Source organism: Bubalus kerabau, chromosome 13 (assembly GCF_029407905.1).
Source record: "Bubalus kerabau isolate K-KA32 ecotype Philippines breed swamp buffalo chromosome 13, PCC_UOA_SB_1v2, whole genome shotgun sequence".
NCBI classification, from domain to species: Eukaryota; Metazoa; Chordata; class Mammalia; order Artiodactyla; family Bovidae; genus Bubalus; species Bubalus kerabau.
The window spans coordinates 42,149,929-42,172,001 of NC_073636.1; the positions used below are offsets into that span (position 1 = coordinate 42,149,929).

At 49.8% G+C, this 22,073-nt stretch overlaps 1 protein-coding gene and 1 pseudogene across 1 annotated transcript; one reads left to right on the forward strand and one right to left on the reverse strand.

The window, feature by feature from the left end:
* Window positions 1–494: 494 nt before the first annotated feature.
* Window positions 495–6,695, reverse strand: CD93 (CD93 molecule). The gene is made up of 2 exons (XM_055544111.1): window positions 4,256–6,695; window positions 495–4,016 (listed from the first exon to the last, which is right to left on the reverse strand). Exons 1-2 carry the CDS (start codon window positions 6,181–6,183, stop codon window positions 3,992–3,994), a joined length of 1,953 nt encoding a protein of 650 aa, XP_055400086.1. The 5' UTR covers window positions 6,184–6,695; the 3' UTR covers window positions 495–3,991.
* An 8,622-nt stretch (window positions 6,696–15,317) lies between these two features.
* LOC129625166 (elongation factor 1-beta-like) lies at window positions 15,318–17,509 on the forward strand (annotated as a pseudogene).
* The last annotated feature ends 4,564 nt before the right edge of the window (window positions 17,510–22,073 follow it).

A 22,073-nucleotide genomic window follows, 5' to 3' on the forward strand; every position in this document is an offset into this window, starting at 1 on the left:
AGACTTAGGTGTTCTCTTCTAGCACTCAGGGAGGGACTGTTGATGTTTACAATCGCATTGAATTGTATCCTCATGCAAGACCTCACCTATGATCTAATTCTAGCTTAAGCCAAATATGCAAAAAGAGCTTTAGGCCAGGGGAACGGTGGGCAAATTCTGCTGAAAGGAAACACTTGCCCCCTTGCAGATAAGAGGAACAATGAGAGAAAGGAATTCCAGAGTTTCTTTCTAAAACGAGTGGGTGTTATCTCCATGAACAGACCAAAACACACTTCATTTTGTTTAAAAAAAAAAAAGCATTTCAGTGAGTTTTACTCCCGGAATCTGGAACAAACTAAGGGACTTGATTACTGAACCCGTGGAGAGTTTGATCATCCTCTTTCTTTTAGTTGACAGGCTCCACAAACTACACAGATTTAAGCCTTGGGTTTTGCAGCCAGAGAGGGACAGATGTTTTCAGGGATTTTCTGTCTCTGATTTCCATGCTAACCCTATTGTTTTCAGCGGTGGAAATATGTAGGGGACATTACACCATTTTGCAGCTGCTGGAAAGCAGTGCTTTCCTGTTTTCCTGATTTAGACAATGGAGAAACTAAGAAGAAAAACAATAGGAAAAGGCTTTCCTCTATTTGTTTTTTAAAAAACTGCATCATTTTGAATTTGGTACCTTTTTCAGAGTCAAATCTCATCTCTGTTCTTAGTTTTTATAGAAATCTATATGGGAAAGACAGAAGGAATAAAAGTAGCTAACGATCAAATCCACATCTAGGCCCTGCACAATGTGCTCAAACAAAGCTCACAACCAGAACATAAAAGACGCAGCTACACACGCGTGTGGGGGAGAGAGTTTCACTCCCAACTCTGCTCCTCTTGAAGGCTACACGGAAGCACACTCACATATGGGTTTAGATTTTTATTTCACTTTTCACCTGAGCATGGGGAAAGATGTGAAGACTAATCTTTTGGAGAGGCTGCTAGTCTATTGGCGATGGGCACTCAAGCCTGAGATGGCTTTGCCAGGCCTGGTGGTCACCACAGGCTGAGTCCCTCCTGGCTTCAGGCCACAGCTGATGGGTTCACCCTTAGTGCCCCTGGGGACAGGGGACAGGCACCAAAGTGACACCAGCAAGGTTACTTCTGCCTCAAGGCCACCCAGCCAAGCAGTCGTGGGTTCATCATACAAAGGACACTCCCCATGTCCTCCACGCCCAAGGGAAATTTGGAGAATGGCCCATCCTTGGCTGTCTACACTCCACTTTCCCAGGGGACTGTCTTCCTGCTTCAGCCCCTCCAAATGGCCAGCAAGAGAGAAGAGCAGTGATGGTAGAGACTGTCCCTGAAATTCAGGAGCAGGCCTGTTTGAGGAGACAGTCTCCCTTTAACTTATCTGCGTCACTCACGTGATGAGTTTGTCCCAAACATAGAATTATTGAGCCATGGACAGAAGCCCAAGTTGTCTTTGAACGTGTTGCTAAGTGGAGCCTCTCCTTGACCCCAGCATCCGCCTTGCTCTGCTGCTCGGCAGGTCAAAGCACCTGGTCAGCCCCATCCAACCCGCTGCTGGAGGAGTCCTCGCGTGGCAGAACCCACCTCTCCCCATGCTCCATCTGTCCATTTACCTGGCTGTCATGATCGAGCCACCTGGCTTCTGGATAAATAGATACTTTGTCCATTGGCCTCGAGCTCCCAAAACAAGGATTCAAACCCCTGGGCCAAAGCAGGTTCAATGGGAGAAGGAAGCATCCATCTGACGCTTTTCATCAGAGTCACGGCCCAAGGTCGTCCAGCTGGGTGGCGCTGCGAGGGCGGGTTGTCAGCAGAGGGGCCGACTCTGATGGAGCAGATTTGGAGAAGCTGTTACTTATCCACCCATTTCTCCCCATGGGGGTGCTCAGTGGTGGGGGGAATGGGGAGAGGCACAGCGGGCAGGGCTGCGTATGTCACTTCAGTTGTGTCCAACTCTCACTGACCCCATGGACTGCAGCCCACCCATGGCTCCTCTGTCCATGGGATTTTCCAGGCAAGAGTTCTGGAGTGGGGTGCCACTACTTTCTTCCTACTCACCCCGAGAAGAATTCAAACACAGAAATCAGATGGGGCCAGGCCGTGGAAGAAATCCAACGGCTTCAGCCAATTCAAGGCTGGTGGACCACAGGGGTCGCGGGCAGCCTAGATTGGGAATGTCCCCCTCACCCCAGAGAGAAGCATTTCTATAAGTGCAGATACCAGCCAGCGGCACACACAGCCACAAATGGCCCACAGTCAGCACTACCCAGCACGGCGCCCAGGGACCCCGGGCTGAGGGGCACAGCATTCCAACCCTGGAGCATTAAAGCCCAGTGTTCCAAGTGGAAGCTGCAGAATATTAGGTGACTTTCAGAAGCAGACACTCCGAACCCTGTGCTGGGCCCCCTCAGACCTCCATCATTACTTCCTTCCTTCCTTCCCCCTACCCCTTCCACTTTTCCTTTTTTTTTTTCAATGTGAGCTATAGCACCTTCATTTCGAAATTGGCAAAAGGCATCTACTTGGCTCTGAAGGCCAAGCACGTGGGGTGCTGACCTCTGGGGCAGAGTTTGGATCCTAGAAATGGTTTCCTTGGTCTGTCCTGCAGGGGAAGGGGAGCATCAGGGAGGGGTGTGGCAAGGGGTTCACCCCCAGTCCCACCTTCTCCAGGTGCCCAGGCCTCCTGTGCTGCTCAGGCAGCTTCTAAGGGCTCCACCCCACAGTGAATTCTGGGCTGCTTTCCAGGGACCCAGGCTGAACTGATGGGGACCGAGCACCACTGACCACAGCAGTCTTAGTTGTGGGAAATCTGGCTAGTGGGCACTTACAGACGACGTTATAAATTAAAACGGCTCTGAGCAGTGTCTGCTGTTGCACAAGATCTTAGTTATACTCTCATTCTCTCTCCATCCCCTCTTGTCTTCTTTTTTTAAGGAAAAGGGCCAGAGGACACCTGTGCTGTACGCAGTACTGGGCCAGCACCCAGGGGACGAGTCCTGACTTGGTTGTGCTGTGTCCACAAGACGGGCTCAGCTCTCAGGGGGCCTCCACCACCGTGAACTGCGCTAAATGCTGTTACAGCACCTTTTAAACTCAGCCCCTCACTCATCCAGAAACCGCCAGAGCGTCCAAGCCCAGGCAGAGTACAGAGACGGCAGGTTGGCATCGAGGCCGTGGGGCCACTTGGCCCCGGACACCAGTGGTCTTTAACCTTTGACTTCACGAATGTCGGTCTCACCAGTCAAACACAGGGTGGAACATGGGAACATTTATTGAGACAAATTGACTCACGTAGTTTTGAAACAAACCCTGCCTTCTATCCCTAGTTTCCAGAGTCACTGTTTACTCGCTTGGTACAATTTTCCCCACATTGTTCAGATTTCATTTGCAAATAAACTGAAGACAATTAGAACCCGAAGAGCTAGAGAGATGTGATTTCTAAACGCCCTGCCTCTGCCACCTAAGTGGAACGCAAGAATGGAAAAAATATGCCTCCAGCCTGAACACGTTCCCTCCGTCAGAAACAGAGCTTCTTACATAATCAGACAACAGATAGACTCAGGCTTCATCACACCAGAAGGCACAAATCATTTCAGTCCAAATTTGCCCTGATTTGTGTCCTGTTATTAGAGGTGTATGCGGGCAGAGAAGCAGTTCAAAGGGAGCCTGTTAGCACCTGACATGTCAAGTCCGATCCAGGATCAGGAGTGATATGAACTCAGTCACATTTGAATTTCAACAGGAGAGGGAAGGAGAATTGTTAACACGCATGAAATTCCTAAAATGACACCTGACCCTCCCCCGCTTCCACACTACACATGTGTGATACCTGCACGGTTCAAGCTGCCAGGCATTTAAAGAGAAGGTTGACAACTACTTGCTAAGATTCCAGTCCAGTCTTCCAGGAGGATGGGGGTCCTGCTTTCAATGGTCTCCTGGCTCTGAGGATGGTGGTCGCTGCCAGTGTCCAGGGGCCTCGTCAGCATCAGCAGTCTGTCCCTGGCGTCGGACTATGGGAACAAAGGGCAACACATTGGAAGCTGCTGCCCCGGGGCCATGCCATCTGGACCCTGGGCGTGGGGACACGGGGCAGGGTGGCACCCCCAGAGGGCACATGTGGGCCTTGAGGTGATCCCAGAGGGGCCCGAGCCTACCCCTCATCTCTGCCTGCTGCGTGCCATGGTCACTGCCGCCCCCACCCCGCCTCTGTGCCTGCCACACTCCCCCCGGGCGACCCAACCTCCTTCACCTGTAGGGGTTCTCCATGGCTCTGCTCTCAGCCCGCTCGGGGACCCAGGCATAGCTGTCCGCTGCGCTCTGCGGCTGCTGCTTCTTCTCCTCCCTCTTGGCCCTGCGCTTGCGACAGACCAGCAGCCCTAAGGCCAGAGCTAGCAGGAGCAGGATGGCCACCACGGTGCCAAGAATGTAAAATAAGAGCAGCTGCTGTCCGTCCGTGCCCTGGTCGCTCTGCTTGGCTGTGAAATCCTCGCCTGCAGTCTCCCTGTGGCCGGTGGTGGCTGTGGGGTAATGGGTGCTGGGCTCCATCCAGACCCCAGGCGTCGCACTGGGGGCCAGCATCTCTGATGGGGGCAGGGAGGTGGGGACTCTAGCTGGGAGGGAGAGTCTCCTGTTGGAGGGCACCACTGTGGAGGTACCCTCAGGGTTGTCCCCGCTGGGACTGGACACAGTGGCAGGAGACTGGAGCCCCCCTTCTCCATTTCCCGTGTCTTCCCCAAGGGGAGACCTGGTCAGTGGTCCCAATGATGTGGGCCCCCCAGTGCAGGAGACGCCATTGGGGTCCAGCTCCCAGCCCGGCAGGCAGCCACAGCGGAAGGACCCCTCTGTGTTGAAGCACAGGCTGTCGCAGAGGCCACCCTGCTGGACCTCACACTCATCCACGTCCAGGCACTGGGTGCCATCCTCCTCGGCCAGCTCGTAGCCCTCCTCGCAGGAGCAATAGAAGGAGCCCTCGGTGTTGGTGCAGCTCTGGGCGCAGGGCGAGTGGCCAGGGGCACACTCATCTACATCCACGCAGGCCCCCTCTTCAGGGCCGCCAGGCTCAAAGCCCACCCAGCACTCACAGCGGAAGCTTCCAGGGGTGTTGACACAGTCCTGGGCACAGGGGTTGTCCCGGCACTCATCCACGTCCACGCAGTCCCGCTGAGTCGAGTCCAGCTGGTAGCCTGGGGGACAGTGGCACGTAAAGTCTGTTCCGAGGGACCCGGGGAAGCACGTGGCCTCCCCTCTGCACGGGCTGGAGCTGCAAGGGTTCCGAGAGGCGCAACTGACCAGGTCGTCCAGCAGCCTGAACCCCGGCCGGCAGCCGCATCGGAAGGAGCCATCCCCGCCCTCGAAGCAGTCCTGCTGGCAGCCTCCATTGTTGAAGTCGCAGCCGAACTTGGGGCTCACACAGAGGGGCCCTGAGCTGTCCCAGTCAAACTCGCTGGGGGCCTTCTCCTTGCACAGAAAGTAGTGCTGCCTGCCCTCGTCCCCGTCCTCACAGGCCACGGTGGCCATCGAGGCAAAGGGCACGGCCTGCAGGGAGGAGCTGGTAGCCTGGAAAGGGGTCGTGTAGTTCACCTGACCCGGGCCCCCCAGGGTCAGCGGCCGGCACATGCCTTTGAAACTGAACTTGCACACAAAGCCCTCGATGTTCATCCCAGGAAACCCGGAGTGCCCACAAGGACCATCGACCCACTTGGAGAGGCTTCTGGCCAGGCCCGGCACAGACAGGTCCAGAATCAGGGACACGCAGCGCCTGTGGGTACAGGTGTTCCTAACTTCTTTGTACCAGTTGTTGTACTGCGAGTCCTCCCCATCGCCCAGCCAGCTGAAGCCCTTCAGGGGTAGGCTGCTGTCCGAGCAAGTGCCTTTCTCTCGCTGGAGCCCAATCCAGAATTTCGGGCGTTCTTGCAGGGGCGCCCCCAGCAGCAGGAGCTGGCTCAGGGCACCCTGGATGTGCCTGGCCTCCTCCTCACTCTTCACCGTGGCCAGATTGCCCCCTTTCTTGCTGCAATGGAGCTGGGCATCCTCCGCACTCAGCTTGTGCCTGTGGGCCGTGTAGCAGGCAGCCCCCGCGCAGACCACGGCCTCCCAGTCAGTGGTGTTCTCTGCCCGGGACTGGATCGACAGCAGCAGCAGCAGCAGCAGCAGCAGCAGGCCAGCGGAACTGGCCATCGTGGCCTCTGTGTCCCTCTGGGTGGGAGGCTGACGCCCCGGCGGTGACAGCGGCAGCCCAAGCTGAGCTCCGAGGGGAGCCGAGGGCTCAGACGTGGACGCTCCGTCACAGAGAAGGACACAAAGGCTGAAGGCTTTCCGCGGCCCCCTGACCCAAGGCGCATCCTGCTGCTGCACTTCTTATTCCTCACCGGATACAGGGGCTTCCTGTGCTGAATAGCTTCTGACTTCTGCAGCCTTCATCACGGTTTTGTTGTGCATAAAAGGAGCCAGGCAACGTCGCTGGGTGCGGGCTAAGGAAATGCAGCGGCGATGGGGGTGGGGAGACGTTTGTGGCTTGCATACACCAGCGCCTTTATTTGGGGGTCCCTCCTCCTTCCCATCCATGTGAGGGCACGCCGCGGAGTGAGTAGAGATTTGGAGGGGGCCAGGAACTTGAGAAACTCACTTCATAACCCATAATAATATTCCACTTTGGTTTGCAAACAACCAGAAGAGGGAAAGAAAAAAAATCCTCAGACTTGAGACACGACGGTTATAATTTTCAGCCTTTTTTAGAAGCAAACTGGACTCTCCTTTTGCGCACTCATGTTCCCTTTGGCTTTGAGTCTTTTTTCTCTTGTGTCCCCTCATCGTGAACTTTAAATAGATAGGCAATTTTAAAATAGGAACTGGGCCGTGGGAATGTCTGAGTTTCTAACACAATGCCAAGCTCCCTCCTTGAGAACGTTAAACTCAATTGGGTGAAATTTGGCAGTTGTCAGGGTTTTGTAGTGCAAATGCTGTGTTGTGATGTGGCAGCTTCGCAGAAAGCATCATAAAGGAAAAGATGAAAATGTCTTTGACCTCACAGGCCGAGGCTTGTGCGCCTGTTTTTCCTCAGCTCAGGGTTACCGGAAGGGTGGGAGGTCTGAGCCCAGAATCCATCCAGGCCACGGCTGACCTCCTTCCGCACAGCGACTCACAGAGGCCCTTGAAGAGTTCTTTTCCTGTGATGACGGTGTGTTCTGCTCACTGAGACTGTCACCAGTTGGGGTCCCCAAGAAGTAGAGCCCAGACAAGGATTTGAGATACGCAGTTTATTTGAGAGGGGAGGAGTGAGACAAGGTCAAGGAAGGGGCCGGCACTGGGTGACACTAAATTGAGCAGGTGACCTGGGGCTCCAGCTGGGACCCTCAGGAGACCTGCAGACCACACATCCGTCTCCCCAGAGAAGGGAGAGGACTGGACCCTCCCCCTTTGGCTCCCCCTACCCACGGGCACCCATGACTCTCGGCACTCTGGGTGGATGGTGAGGACCCAGCCCCCAAAGGGAGTGCTCAGCGGAGAGTGGCAAACCTCCGAGTGACTGAGATGGGACACCAGCTGTCCTCAGAGCTTCCAGTAGGCTGTCGTGGGGGTTGGGAACTCAGGGGCTTTAGCCTCCAGAAGGGATAAAGCACTCACCTCAGACTCCAGTCAGAGAGCCCTCAGGGGGTACTCCTTGTGTTCTTTTTATTTTAATCAGATGTTTGCAAGAGTCCAGAGATGCTTTCTTAGAATCCATTGAGTTCTCCCTTGCTCTTTAGTGTCTATGGAGATCCATCCACCCACCTATCCATCCATGCACTCATCCAACCATCCACCCACCTACCCATCCATCCATCCATCTATCCATCTTTTTATCCATCTATGCATCCATCTACCTAACCATCCATCCACCCAAGCAATGTTGATTAAGGCCTTATTGTGTACTGGGCTCAGCACTGATATTCTAGGAGAAAACTCCTGCCCTCATGACCTTTGACATCCCTTAAAATGGACAGATTTGAACATGTTGAGCAGTTTTAGTGGTGACAGGTACCTCAGGGTGTCGGGAGAGATCCTTGGGATGGACACTTGGGACAGGCTCCTCTGGGAAAGAATGGCAACGAAGCTGGAATTTAAAGGAGGAAAAGATAAGAGGGGAAATGGCGTTCATGTAGGGGAATAGCATGTGCTAAGGCCCTGGGGTGGGAAGCCCACGACCTTGTTAAGGGAGTGAAGGAAAGGCGGTCCTACGAGAGCCTGAGGAATGGATAGGAGGACCTGGGGAGGGGAGGAGCCCTGAGAGCCCAAACAGTAACAACTTGACTTTTATCTGAAATCTGTGGGGAAGCACTGAAGGGCTAAGACCTTCATGTGGCAGCCCTCCACCCTCTGTGCAGAGACCCAAATGGTGTGTGAGGACCACTCAGCAGGCAACCATGGTTTCAGGCTCAGATGGAGCTATATTGTTCCCCTTTTCATAGAAATAGAGCAGTTATAAACATCTCTACAAAATGAAAAATGAACAAAACTAAAGAACAAATGAAGAATGAAAGCAACACTCTGTGCCACAGTGTGAGCTACTGTGCTGACCCTCCTGGGTACACTATCCCACGTGTGCAAAACCACTTGAGGACACACCCCGCCAGGGCTGGTTTGTGAGTTTCCAGCTGTTTAAAGGGACAGAACACATCTACCCCTGGTTCAAATCCCACTCTGCCCCTCACAAGCTGTGTGGCTTTAGATGAGCTGTGGGACCTCTCTGTCCATGTATGAGAGTCCATAGCAGTTCCTCACGTCTCCAAGGGGCTCTGTGAGGGCTCCAGGGGCTCACATCTGGGCAGGGATTTGGGGGGAGGAGTCACTGCCCCACCAGTATGCTGACAAATGTTGATCACCTGAACTTGCCTCTGGCATTGGTGCCTTGGTTTGGATATTTGCTGGCTTTGGGGCGGGACCTAAGCTCTGCATCTCCAGAGGGCTGGGTTTCCTGGTCTGTAAGAGAGGGGAGACGGGGGTCCTGATGCCATCACCCCAGCGAGGAGTCCATTAGGGCAACCAAGAGACAGAGGTGCTGGCTGAAGGCCGACCCCACACCCTCCCGCCCCTCACTGAGCAAAACTGAGCAGGAGGAAACCTGTTTCACTGGCTGCAGACAGGGAGTTTTTTTTCAAAGAAAAACAAAGGGGGCCCTTACCCCCGCCCCCACCCCTTGGCTGGTAAGCATGCTTATACAGCCTTATCAATTTTCCCACATTTCATAAATAGTGTCCTTGTGTAACTTATCATGCACAGTATTTACAGAAAACTTGACTGGGCCGAGCGTTGTTTTTAAGGCTAACTAGTACTCACTTCCCAGATCTGGCTTTGGCAAGCAAAGCGGCTCGTCAACATTTGGAAAGAGATAGATCAAGGAAAGGGTACAGGGCTTCGGGCAGATTCTGTCTCCAGGACAGCTCAGCGTGAGACACGAGCCTGTAAATCCTGCTCACACAGCTGGCTTGGTAATTTTCAGGATCCCTTTAGCATTTACAACACCCTCAGTGGTTCCAATAAATGGCATAGAGTTTTGCCCCATTTAGACAATACAGTTTTATGGAAATAAAGATGTCTGTATGTCCCACATTCAAGATTCAATTCTTCATGAAAAAAAGCATGCATACAACAGTCATTAGAAAACAGTGACGTCAGACAGAGAAAAAGAAATTTGTATATTAACACATATATGTAGAATCTAGAAAAATGGTACAGATGAACATATTTGCAAAGCAGAAATAGAGACACAGACATAGAGAACAAATGTATGGGAACCAAAAGGGAATGGAGTTGATGGGATGAATTGGGAGACTGGTATTGACACATACACACTACAGATACTATACATAAAGCAGGTAACTAATGAGAACCTACTACATAGCACAGGGAACTCTACTCGATGCTCTGTGGTTACCTAAATGGGAAGGAAATCTGAAAAAGAGGGAAACCTGTATGCAGGACAAGAAGCAACAGTTAGAACCAGACATGGAACAACCAGCTGGTTCAAAACTGGGAAAGGAGTATGTCAAGTATTGTCACCCTATTAATTTAATTTATATGCAGAGTCCATCACAGGAAATGCTGGGCTGGATGACTCACAAGCTGGAATCAAGATTGCCAGGAGAAATACCAACAACCTCAGATATGCAGATGATTCCACTCTAATGGCAGAAAGTGAAGAGGAAATAAACAGCCTCTTGACGGTGAAAGAGGAGAGTGAAAAAGCTGGCTTAAAACTCAACATTCAAAAACCGAAGATCATGGCATCCAGTCCTATTACTTCATGGCAAATAGATGGGCAAAAAGTGGAAACAGTGTCAGATTTCATTTTATTGGGCTCCAAAATCAATGCAGACAGTGACTACAGCCACAAAATTAAAAGACACTTGCTCCTTGAAAGAATATATATGACAAACCTAGACAGTATTTTAAAAAGCAGAGATGTCACTTTGCCTACAAAGATCCATCTAGTCAAAGCTATGGTTTTTCCAGTAGTCGTGTATGGATGTGAGAGTTGGACGATAAAGAAAGCTGAGCACTGAAGAATTGATGCTTTTGAACTGTGGTGTTGGAGAAGACTCTTGAGAGTCCCTTGGACTGCAAGGAGATCCAACCAGTCCATCCTAAAGGAAATCAGTCCTGAATATTCATTGGAAGGACTGATGTTGAAGCTGAAGCTCCAATACTTTGACCATCTGATGCAAAAAGCGACCTCATTGGAAAAGACCCTGATGCTGGGAAAGATTGAAGGCAGGAAGAGAAGGGGATGACAGAGGATGAGATGGTTGGATGGCATCACCAACTCCACGGACGTGAATTTGAGCAAACTCAGGGACACAGGACAGGGAAGCCTGGTGTGCTGCCATTCATGGAGTTGCAAAGAGTCAGGCACTATTTAGCGACTGAACAACAACAGCATATAACACATATACACACAGTTATAGAAAAGGAACAGAGAAAAAATACCAAAAAGTTAATAAAAATTTTCTCCTAACAACCCAGTGAGGTGGGTACTGACGTGACCATCATGCTCATTTCCAGCTGGGAAAGCTTAGAGTGGTTAGGAACTTGCCTAGCTAGTAAGGAATACAGTCAGAACTTGAATCTAGGCCAACTGACTCCAGTCAAGGTACAGGTGGCCCAGGGTGTGCAGAGAGCCCTCTCAGTTTCTGATGGATTCAGCTACTATTGCTACCCTGAGGCTAGATTCACATGCCTGAGTTTGGGCCCATTTGTCTAATTTTATCTGTCTGGTGTCTGTTTCTGTGATTACGGTTTCTGTGTGTCTGCCCTCTGATGCCCTCTTGCAACACCTATCGTCTTACTTGGGTTTCTCTTACCATGGATGTGGGGTATCTCTTCATGGCTGTTCCAGCAAAGCGCAGCGGCTGCTCCAGCAAAGCGAAGCTGCTGCTCCTTACCTTGGACGAGGGGTATCTCCTCATGGCCACCCCTCCTGACCATGAACGTGGAGTAGCTCCTCTCAGCCCTCTTGTGCCCACACAGCCGCTGCTCCTTGGACATGGGGTTGCTGGCATATTGAGTGCAGCATTTTCACAGCATCATCTTTCAAGATTTGAAATAGCTCAACTGGAATTCCATCACCTCCACTAGCTTTGTTCATAATGATGCTTTCTAAGGCCCACTTGACTTCACATTCCAGGATGTCTGGCTCTAGGTCAGTGATCACACCATCGTGATTATCTTGGTCGTGAAGCTCTTTTTTGTATAGTTCTGTGTATTGTTGCCACCTCTTCTTAATATCTCCTGCTTCTGTTAGGTCCATACCATTTCTGTCCTTTATTGAGCCCATCTCTGCATGAAATGCTCCCTTGGTATCTCTAATTTTCTTGAAGAGATCTCTAGTCTTTCCCATTCTGTTGTTTTCCTCTATTTCTTTGCATTGATTGCTGAGGAAGGCTTTCTTATCTCTCCTTGCTATTCTTTGGAACTCTGCATTCAGATGCTTACATCTTTCCCTTTCTCTATTGCTTTTCACTTCTCTTCTTTTCACAGCTATTTGTAAGGCCTCCACAGACAGCCATTTTGCTTTTTTGCATTTCTTTTCCATGGGGATGGTCTTGATCCCTGTCTCCTGTACAATGTCATGAACCTCATTCCATAGTTCATCAGGCACTCTGTCTATCAGATCTAGTCCCTTAAATCTATTTCTCACTTCTATTGTATAATCATAAGGGATTTGATTTAGGTCATACCTGAATGGTCTAGTGGTTTTCCCCACTTTCTTCAATTCAAGTCTGAATTTGGCAATAAGGAGTTCACGATCTGAGCCACAGTAAAACATCTATTTCTGCTTTATTGACTATGCCAAAGCCTTTGACTGTGTGGATCACAATAAACTGTGGAAAATTCTGAAAGAGATGGGAATACCAGACCACCTACCTGCCTCTTGAGAAACCTATATGCAGGTCAGGAAGCAACGGTTAGAACTGGACATGGAACAACAGACTGGTTCCAAATAGGAAAAGGAGTACGTCAAGGCTATCTATTGTCACCCTGCTCATTTAACTTCTATGCAGAGTACATCATGAGAAACACTGGGCTGGAAGAAGCACAAGCTGGAATCAAGATTGCTGGGAGAAATATCAATAACCTCAGATATGCAGATGACACCACGCTTATGGCAGAAAGTGAAGAGGAACTGAAAAGCCTCTCGATGAAAGTGAAAGAGGAGAGTGAAAAAGTTGGCTTAAAGCTCAACATTCAGAAAACTAATATCATGGCATCCGGTCCCATCACTTCATGGCAGATAGATGGGAAAACAGTAGAAACAGTGTCAGACTTTATTTTTTGGGGCTCCAAAATCACTGCAGATGGTGATTGCAGCCATGAAATTAAAAGATGCTTACTCCTTGGAAGGAAAGTTATGACCAACCAAGATAGCATATTGAAAAGAAGAGACCTTTGCCAACAAAGGTCTGTCTAGTCAAGGCTATGGTTTTTCCAGTGGTCATGTATGGATGTGAGAATGGGAGTGTGAAGAAAGCTGAGTGCCGAAGAATTGATGCTTTTGAACTGTGGTGTTGGAGAAGACTCTTGAGAGTCCTTTGGACTGCAAGGAGATCCAACCAGTCCATCCTAAATGAGATCAGTCCTGGGTGTTCATTGGAAGGACTGATGCTGAATCTGAAACTTCAATACTTTGGCCACTTCATGTGAAGAGTTGACTCATTGGAAAAGACCCTGATGCTGGGAGGGATTTGGGGCAGGAGGAGAAGGGGACAACAGAGGATGAGATGGCTGGATGGCATCACTGACTCGATGGACGTGAGTCTCAGTGAACTCCGGGAGTTGGTGATGGACAGGGAGGTCTGGCGTGCTGTGATTCACAGGATCGCAAAGAGTCGGACACAACTGAGCGACTGAACTAACTAGCTGGTGTATGTTTGATCATCACCTTTCATTTCTCAAAAGAGTTCCGAATTACATCTCATTTCCATATGAAATGATGAATCACAGCATCCACGCCCTACCTGTCTCCAGCACAGCCTGGGACATTCATTGCCGGAAACATCCCTGGTAATTTCCTCTGAGTGTCCTGGTTTCTCTTATCTCGCTTCTCTAGTGCTCTTTGGAAGATCACGTCTAGAAAGTGATCTGGTCCCTAGACCTGGGAATAGTAACAGTGCCCTTGGGCCTCTCCTGTAATGTTTGATGTCTCCCAAAGTAGGGGTCCCACTGCCGGTCGGTGCAAAGAGACCACAGCAAAGCCTCATCCCAACTTTCAGATGTTGACCGCTTTATCCAAAGAAGGAGCACCATGGGCTCCAAGTTGGGTCCAGCTCTTCAGTTCAGTTTAGTTCAGTCACTCAGCTGTATCCAACCCTTTGTGACCCCATGGATTGTAGCACACCAGGCTCCCCTGTCCATCACCAACTCCCAAAGCTTGCTCAAACGCATGTCTATCAAGTTGGTGATGCCATCCAACCATCTCATCCTCTTTCACCCCCCGTCATCCTGCCTTCAATCTTTTCCAGCATAAGGATCTTTTCAAATGAGTCAGTTCTTCGCATCCAAAGTATTGGAGTTTCAGCTTCACATCAGTCCTTTCAGTGAATATTCAGGACTGATTTCCTTTAGGATGGACTGGTTGGATCTCTTTGCTGTCCAAGAGACTCTCAAGAGTCTTCTCCAACACCACATTTCAAAAGCATCAGTTCTTTGGCACTCATCTTTATTTATAGTCCAACTCTCACATCCACACATGACTACTGGAAAAAATATAGCTTTGACTATGGTTGATCATATTTTGACTATCATGGACCTTTGTTGGCAAAGTAATATCTCTGCTTTTTAATATGCTGTCTAGGTTGGTCATAGCTTTTCTTCCAAGGAGCAAGTGCCTTTTAATTTCATGGCTACAGTCACCATCTTCAGTGATTCTGGAACCTAAGAAAATAAAGTCTCTCACTCTTTACATTGTTTCCCCATCTATTTGCCATGAAGTGATGGGACCAGATGCCATGATATTAGTTTTCTGAATGCTGAGTTTTAAGCCAACTTTTTCACTTTCCTCTTTCACTTTCATCAAGAGGCTCTTCATTTCCTCTTCACTTTCTGCCATAAGGGTGGTGTCATCTGCATATCATGTCTGAGGTTATTGATATTTCTCCCGGCAATCTTGATTCCAGCTTGTGCTTCTTCCAGCCCGGAATTTTGGCAATGATATATTCTGCATAGAAGTTAAATAAGCAGGGTGACAATATACAGCCTGGACATACTCCTTTCCCAATTTGGACCCAGTCTGTTGTTCCATGTCAGGTTCTAACTGTTACTTCTTGACCTGCATACGGATTTCTCAGGAGGCAGGTCAGGTAGTGTGGTATTCCCATCTCTAGAAGTCCAGCTCTTAGACAATTTTTATTAGCCCCATCGTGTCAATAAAAATGTGACTTCATTATCAATATTTAGGAAGTGTAAGATTTTATGTGAAGATTTGGATTTCTGGCTTCTTTTGAAAAATAGCCTCTGGTGATGCTGACCCTGCCCTGACATGGAAATCAGTGGCCCTGCCAGTGCCACTGGGGGCTGCCCGGCTGGCTCCTATATCACTGGGGAACCTAGTGTCACTGATTATCCACACAGTGGCCCACCTGCTTTCATCTAAAACCATGATAGTAGTTCAGCTGAAAGTTACCTGGGGTCTATCAAGATTCTGTGTGCATTTCTCTCTGTATGAAGTGAGCTGTGGGGAAAATGCTCTCTCTCCTTCCAAAGACAAGTTCACCTGTGTACCTGTCAGCAATAAGCTTCAAGAGATATCAGAAACTCGTTGATCCAGGTCTAAGCCAATGATGGTAAGTCCACCCCCTGGCCAGCACCTGGACCAGAGCAGACATGTGACACAGCCCGTCTGCGTGGGTTAATGCAGAATGCTGGATGCTTCGGGAAACTTCTCCTCCCCCTTAAGCAAAGACATGAGAAATAGACACCCCATGCTTGGTATGGTCTTCCAGATGCTGGTTTGCAAAGCTGATGGAGTCTGGATGAGCGGACACACTCAGAGGAGCAGAGCATGAAGATGGAAGGAGGCTAACCCTAAAGTCACCCTGCCAAGACTTCTTATTTGACATTATTAGCATTTTTACCACAGGATGGATGATTTACATTATTTTTCCAGTTTCAAGTGTCCAATACAGTGATTTAAGATTTTTATAGATTATACTTCAAGTTACTGTAAAATATCAGCTATATTATACAGCACAGGGAATTGTTAGCATTTTTGTTTGAGTAATTTATTTGTTGGCTATTACTTGCAGCCAGTGGCATTCTTTCCAGACTTTGGGCTCTAAAGATTTTACTCTGTGGGACAAGACCTGACCCAGGAGCCTCAGAAGTCCTCCCAGGTCTGCAGGCCTTTGGTCTGTTTGCAGAACCACATTTCCACACAACAGTTCTAGGGGTCTGGGACTTCCCTGGTGGTTAAGATCTCACTTTCCAATGCAGGGGATGTGGATTCGATCCCTTGTTGGGAAACTAAGATCCCACGTGCCTCATGACCAGAAATAGATAAATAAATAAAACAGAAGCAATACTGGGACAAATTCAATAAATTCTTTTTTTAATGGTCCATATCAAATAAATCTTAAAAAAGAATTCTAGGGGCCAACCACTGCCTCTCCCCACCACCACCACCCCCACCCCCCACCCCCCACCCCCACTCCATATTGGAAGAGAGAAAAGGCTTCAGGTTGGGCTCTTTCTAAGGGAAAGAGTTGACCTCCTTGCCTGGTGCTGACGGGGAGGGAGGCGGGAAGGGGGATCCCCTGCAGAGCCTAGGACAGCAACAACAAAACTCTGGGGAGACTGGCCTTTCCTCGTCCAAACCCCAGCAGCCTGCCGGTACCTCAGGCACAGCAGGTGCCCTGAGGGGGCAGAGGGGAGACACACCCGAGCCAGCTCGTCCCACAAGCCTCACTCTTCTCTTCCCATGGGAACCACGTGGGCGGCAGAAAGGAGGAGGAGACTCCGGGCGCTCTGGGCCCCAACACGCAGAGCCCTATCTAGACACACATGGGGAGCAGCCGCTTCGTTGCCTGCTTGGGATCACACGTGACAACCTCACAGCACCCAGAATGGAGGTGGTTCCACTGGTTTCCTAGAACAGGCTGCAGCTTGAGCCCAGGGGCTGCCAGCATTTCACCTAAGTGATTCAGCAAGTGTGCTTTTAAGCCAGGTGTTTTAAAGGCAGAGTGATTCTGTTGTGTTGATAATTCATCTCTGACCTTTTTTCTCTTAGCATTGGGTGCTGACCAGTTGCATGCCTCTTTTTCTTCGCTGCCTCCCAGTTCTAGATTAGCCATCGCCATGGGTTTGGAGACTTGAAGAGCCTCGCTGGCCTCCAGGTACTCAATGACTACTTGGCGGACAAGAGTTACATGGAGGGGTATGTGCCATCAGAAGCAGATGTGGCAGTATTTGAAGCCGTCTCAGGCCCACCACCTGCCGACTTGTGTCATGCCCTCTGTTGGTATAACCACATCAAATCTTATGAGAAGGAAAAGGCCAGTCTGCCAAGAGTGAAGAAAGCTTTGGGCAAGTATGGCTCTGCTAATGTGGAGGACACCACAGAAAGTGGAGCTACAGATAGTAAAGATGATGATGACATTGATCTCTTTGGATCTGATGATGAGGAAGAAAGTGAAGAAGCCAAGAGGCTAAGAGAAGACCGCCTTGCCCAGTATGAGTCAAAGAAAGCCAAAAAACCAGCACTTGTCGCCAATCTTCCATCTTATTAGACGTGAAACCTTGGGATGATGAGACCAATATGGCAAAACAAGAGGGGCGCGTCAGAAGCATTCAAGCAAACGGCTTGGCCTGGGGTTATTCTGAACTAGTTCCAGTTGGGTATGGCATTAAAAAGCTTCAAATACAGTGTGTAGTTGGAGACGACAAAGTTGGGACAGACATGCTGGAGGAGCAGATCACTGCTTTCGATGAGTATGTATAGTCTATGGATGTGGCTGCATTCAACAAGATCTAAAATCCATCATGGATCAGTGCCCTTAAATAAAAGTTTGAAAGACAAATAATAATAATAATAATTCATCTCTGAGCCCCGCATCAAATTTTAAAAATGAAATGAAAGTCACTTAGTTGTGTCCGACTCTTTGTGATCCCGTGGACTATACAGTCCATGGAATTCTCCAGGCCAGAATCCTAGAGCGGGTAGTCTTTCCCTTCTCCAGGGGATCTTCTCATCCCAGGGATCGAACCCAGGTCTCCCGGTTTATAGGCAGATTCTTTCCCAGCTGAGCCACCAGGGAAGCTCAAGAATACTGGAGGGCATAGCCTATCCCTTCTCCAGGAGATCTTTCCAACCCAGGAATTGAACTGGAGTCTCCTGCACTGTAGGTGGATTCTTTACCAACTGAGCTATCAGGGAAGCCACCAAATTTAAAATGGTGACCAATTTTTAGGAATTAGATTGTCACACTGCAAAAGGAGCTGGTTCCACAGAATTCAGTAAAACAAATGTATTTTGATTTAACTCAGAGTTTCTAGTTATGAGTGTTGGGGTGCAGAAATATAGGTATTTCCTTCACTAGAAAACTGCATACTCAAGGTATCGGTATAGCTTCATAGAGAACATGCAGATTTTCCCTGATAGAGGTTTATTGTTGGGTTCTCCTCCCTGATCCTCAAAGACACAGTGGGTAGCAGACTTCACTCAGTTCAATACATCCTCAGGTCTAGGAGTCTGAATCAGCCCAGTCACAGGCACCCAGGGCACTCCACACCCTCAAAGACCCTGCAGAGCAACCCCTGCCCCCACCCTAGATGATCTTGCTGGCCTTCCTGCCACAGACAGGCTGAGATGAGTAAGAGCAACCCTCTCGGAACCAGGCTGTCTTGCCCAAGTTCACACATGGAGTGGTGATAGAGCAGGCAGCGTGATGGAGCAGACAGGGTGATGGAGGAGATGGGGTGATGGAGGAGGCAGGAGTGATGGAGGAGACAAGAGTGATGGAGGAGACGGGAGTGATGGAGGAGACAGAAGTGAAGAGGAGATGGGAGTGATGGAGGAGACAGAAGTGAAGAGGAGATGGGAGTGATGGAGGAGACGGGAGTGATGGAGGAGGTAGGAGTGATGGAGGAGACAGAAGTGAAGAGGAGACGGGAGTGATGGAGGAGACAGGAGTGATGGAGGAGACGGGAGTGATGGAGGAGACAGAAGTGAAGAGGAGATGGGAGTGATGGAGGAGACGGGAGTGATGGAGGAGGTAGGAGTGATGGAGGAGACAGAAGTGAAGAGGAGACAGGAGTGATGGAGGAGACAGGAGTGATGGAGGAGACGGGAGTGATGGAGGAGATGGGAGTGATGGGGGAGACGGGAGTGATGGAGGAGACAGGGGTGGTGGAGGAGGTAAGGGCGATGAAGGAGGATTTCCACCTAGACTTGGGAGTAGGGTGAGTAGGAACAATGGGTGACACTGTTATCTATTTCAACCAGTTGAACCACAAACCAGTGGAGACCATCAGGAAAAGGCAGCCACACCAGAGTCCTTTGCTTTCTCTGGGCCACATTCCTCTGAGACAGCTGCACGAATTCTGTGTTCACATGATAATCTACACACACATGTGGCAGACTGATTCCTAGTGGCCCCAAACTACTAACAACCCAAATATCCTTCAATAAATGAATGGTTAAACGAAGTGTGGTCTTACAATACCTTGAATAATTCTTTATAGTAACAGGGTAAAAACTACTGACACACACACATCAATCCCCAGAGACTGAAAAAAGCCAGTCCCAACGGTGGCATGCTGTGAGGTTCCACACGTAGATAACCTTGAAATGACAAAAAGGTGGGCAGTGAGGAACAGATTGCTGGCTTCAGGGGTCAAAAAGAGGAGGGGCTGTGAAAAGACAGCAGGAGGTGTCCTTGTGATGCTGGAAAGACTCAGGTGCTGACTGCACGAGAGTCAGACTCCTCCTGTGACTTGTCCTCTCATTCATCAGGATGCAGCCATGGGGGCAATGACCCAGATGAGGACTCTAGGAGTCTTTCTGTATTGTTTCTTATAAACTGCATGTTAATCCATAAGGATCTCGAAATTAAAGGTATAATTAAAAGAAAGGAGAATGTCTTGGTCACGAGTTTTTCTACACCTCCAAGAGGACTGGACCAAAGGAGCTCCATCTCCCAGTAGCCTCAGGGAAGTCAAACCCACCCACGCAGGTCCTCTGGCTTATGCCCTGGGTCTTAGGAGCCAAGGCTACATTTGTCCCCTGGCTCCAAGGCTGCAACCTTCAGAAGGACCAGAGATAAGGCCATGGGGAAGTGTAGACCAGCCCTGTGCAGGGGTGGGCAGGGAGCCATCATATGGGGTTGTGTAACCACTATAGGGACCAGAGAGCAGCAGGGCCTCCATCAAAGATGCCCACTTGTCAGTACCAATACCGCTCCCCAGAGACTTTGTCTCCGAAAGGTTCCATCCAAGTGGTAACACTCTACAGGGACAAAATAGCTCACTGTCTTCTAATATCCAGGGGCCCCAGCATTTCCTATAAAGGGCTGGATAGTAGATGTGTTTTCGGCCTTCTGAGCCATACAGACCGCGTTGCAGCTACTTTATCTCTAGCTTGAAGCAGCCACAGATGTTAAGTAAACAATAAACCATGGCCATGTCCAATAGAACTTTATCTACAAAAGCAGGCCTCAGGCACAATTTGGCTCACAGACTGTGGTTTGCACAACCCCGCTTATATTTACATGATACCTTTGCAGCTTACCCAGCCCGTCGGCTGCAGCCACTACCACTGGGCCGTGGGCCACTTTTAGCTGGCTCAGGGGTGGACCCCTTTAACAGGAGGGAAACCCGGGACAGCTGGGGCACAGGAGAGGACCTGGGATCGGGTGAAGGGAAGTTGAAGGCCCACTTAGATACCCGACATTGTCAGAACTTGAGAGCCAGTGGGACAAAGCAGGAATGAGATGGGGTGTTTCATCCATCAGCAAACAGTGGAAAAGGGCCTGTCTCCCTCTCCATCATGTCAGCTAAGGGTGAGGGTATTCTGCCAGGTTCTGACCTGTGCTGATGCTGGGGATCATGGATGGGGGCAAAAACTTCTTCCCTGGGGCAAGAGTTCAGATCTTCTCCCAGCGTGGGGCCCACTTCCTGGCTGTGTAAGCTCAGAGCACTCACTCCCCAGGCAGCACAGCTGGAAACAGGGGGCTTCTCCCTGGAGTCATAGTTCCTTCACGCCTCGAAGAGCTTCCCTCCCAATTCAGCAGGCTGCTCTCTCTACCCAAGGAGATTGGGTCAAGGTGGCCACGTGTGGAGTCTCCCCTTAGGGAAAACTCCAAGCATTATTTTCATGCCCTACTTCTCCCAGAACTTTTGTCCAGCTTGGGCTTCTGTCTGGACTGAGGTCCCTGGAGAAGAAACAGAAGGACTTCTAAACCGTCTTGGGCACTGAGGTCCTTAGCTAAGGCAGACAAAGACCTTGGGAAATGACTCAAACTCCAGGAAGGAAGTTTAAAAAAAAAAAAAGAGGGAGCTCATTTAAAGCAAGAACAACAAAAAGAAAGAAAGGCAAGCTAACATAACAAGGAAGGCACGTGACGTCAGCACCATTTTCCTAGCAGTGATGCCAGCCCCCAACCTAAGTTGCTGGGTGAACTTGGCCATGGGAGGTGGGGGATGGAGTGGCCAAAGGTCCTTTCTGGGAAGGTAGGAGAGGTGACTCCCTTGGTGCACTGTTAACTTTGTCAACTGAAAAAAAATTAAAAAATGAACCACCTAAAAGCTGAGAATTGAATTCTATTTAGGGCCAAACCTGAAGACGTAGGCTCCTATGACAGCATCTCAGGTCACTCTGAGGGCCTGCTCTGAAGAGGTAAGGGAGGAGCCAGGTTATATAAGCATTTTTACAACAAAAACTAGATAGTCGGACTATCAAAAGATTACTTTTGAAATCCAGATACTTCAATTTAATGAATTGAGTACTTCTCTGTGTATGGGACAGAGGAGCCTGGCAGGCTACAGTCCATGGGGTCACAAGAGCGGGACACAACTTAGTGACTAAACCACCACCACCACTGTGTATGGGAAGATGCAAGAGTCTGGGCTCAATATGGACATCAGCTTCCTGGAGCCAGCATCCCAGCACCTCAGCTACCCGGAGCCAGCGTCCCAGCACCTCAGCTACCTGGACCCGGTGTCCCAGAGCCTCGGCTACCTGGAGCGGGCGTCCCAGCGCCTCGGCTACCTGGAGCCTGTGTCCTGCACTTCTCCCTTCTTCATCCCCTTGCAGTGCACAGTTGGGGCAGCTGCAGTGGCTGATGGCTTAAAGGCCACAACATCTTTATTTACTGACAGAGCAGGTGACCTACTTGGTCCATGTCTCTTACTTGGGGTTGAAGCATCACTTACCCAGAGGGAGGGGCCCATAGTGTAACTGAAATTGTAATTTTCATCAGCTGAGCCCATGAAACTAGCTCTCAGCTTGAGAAACAGGACATCCCCTGGAGGCCGTGGCATAGTGGCCCCCAACTCGGACAGTGTGGATGGTGACTGGGTGACTGTGATTAGGTCTGTGG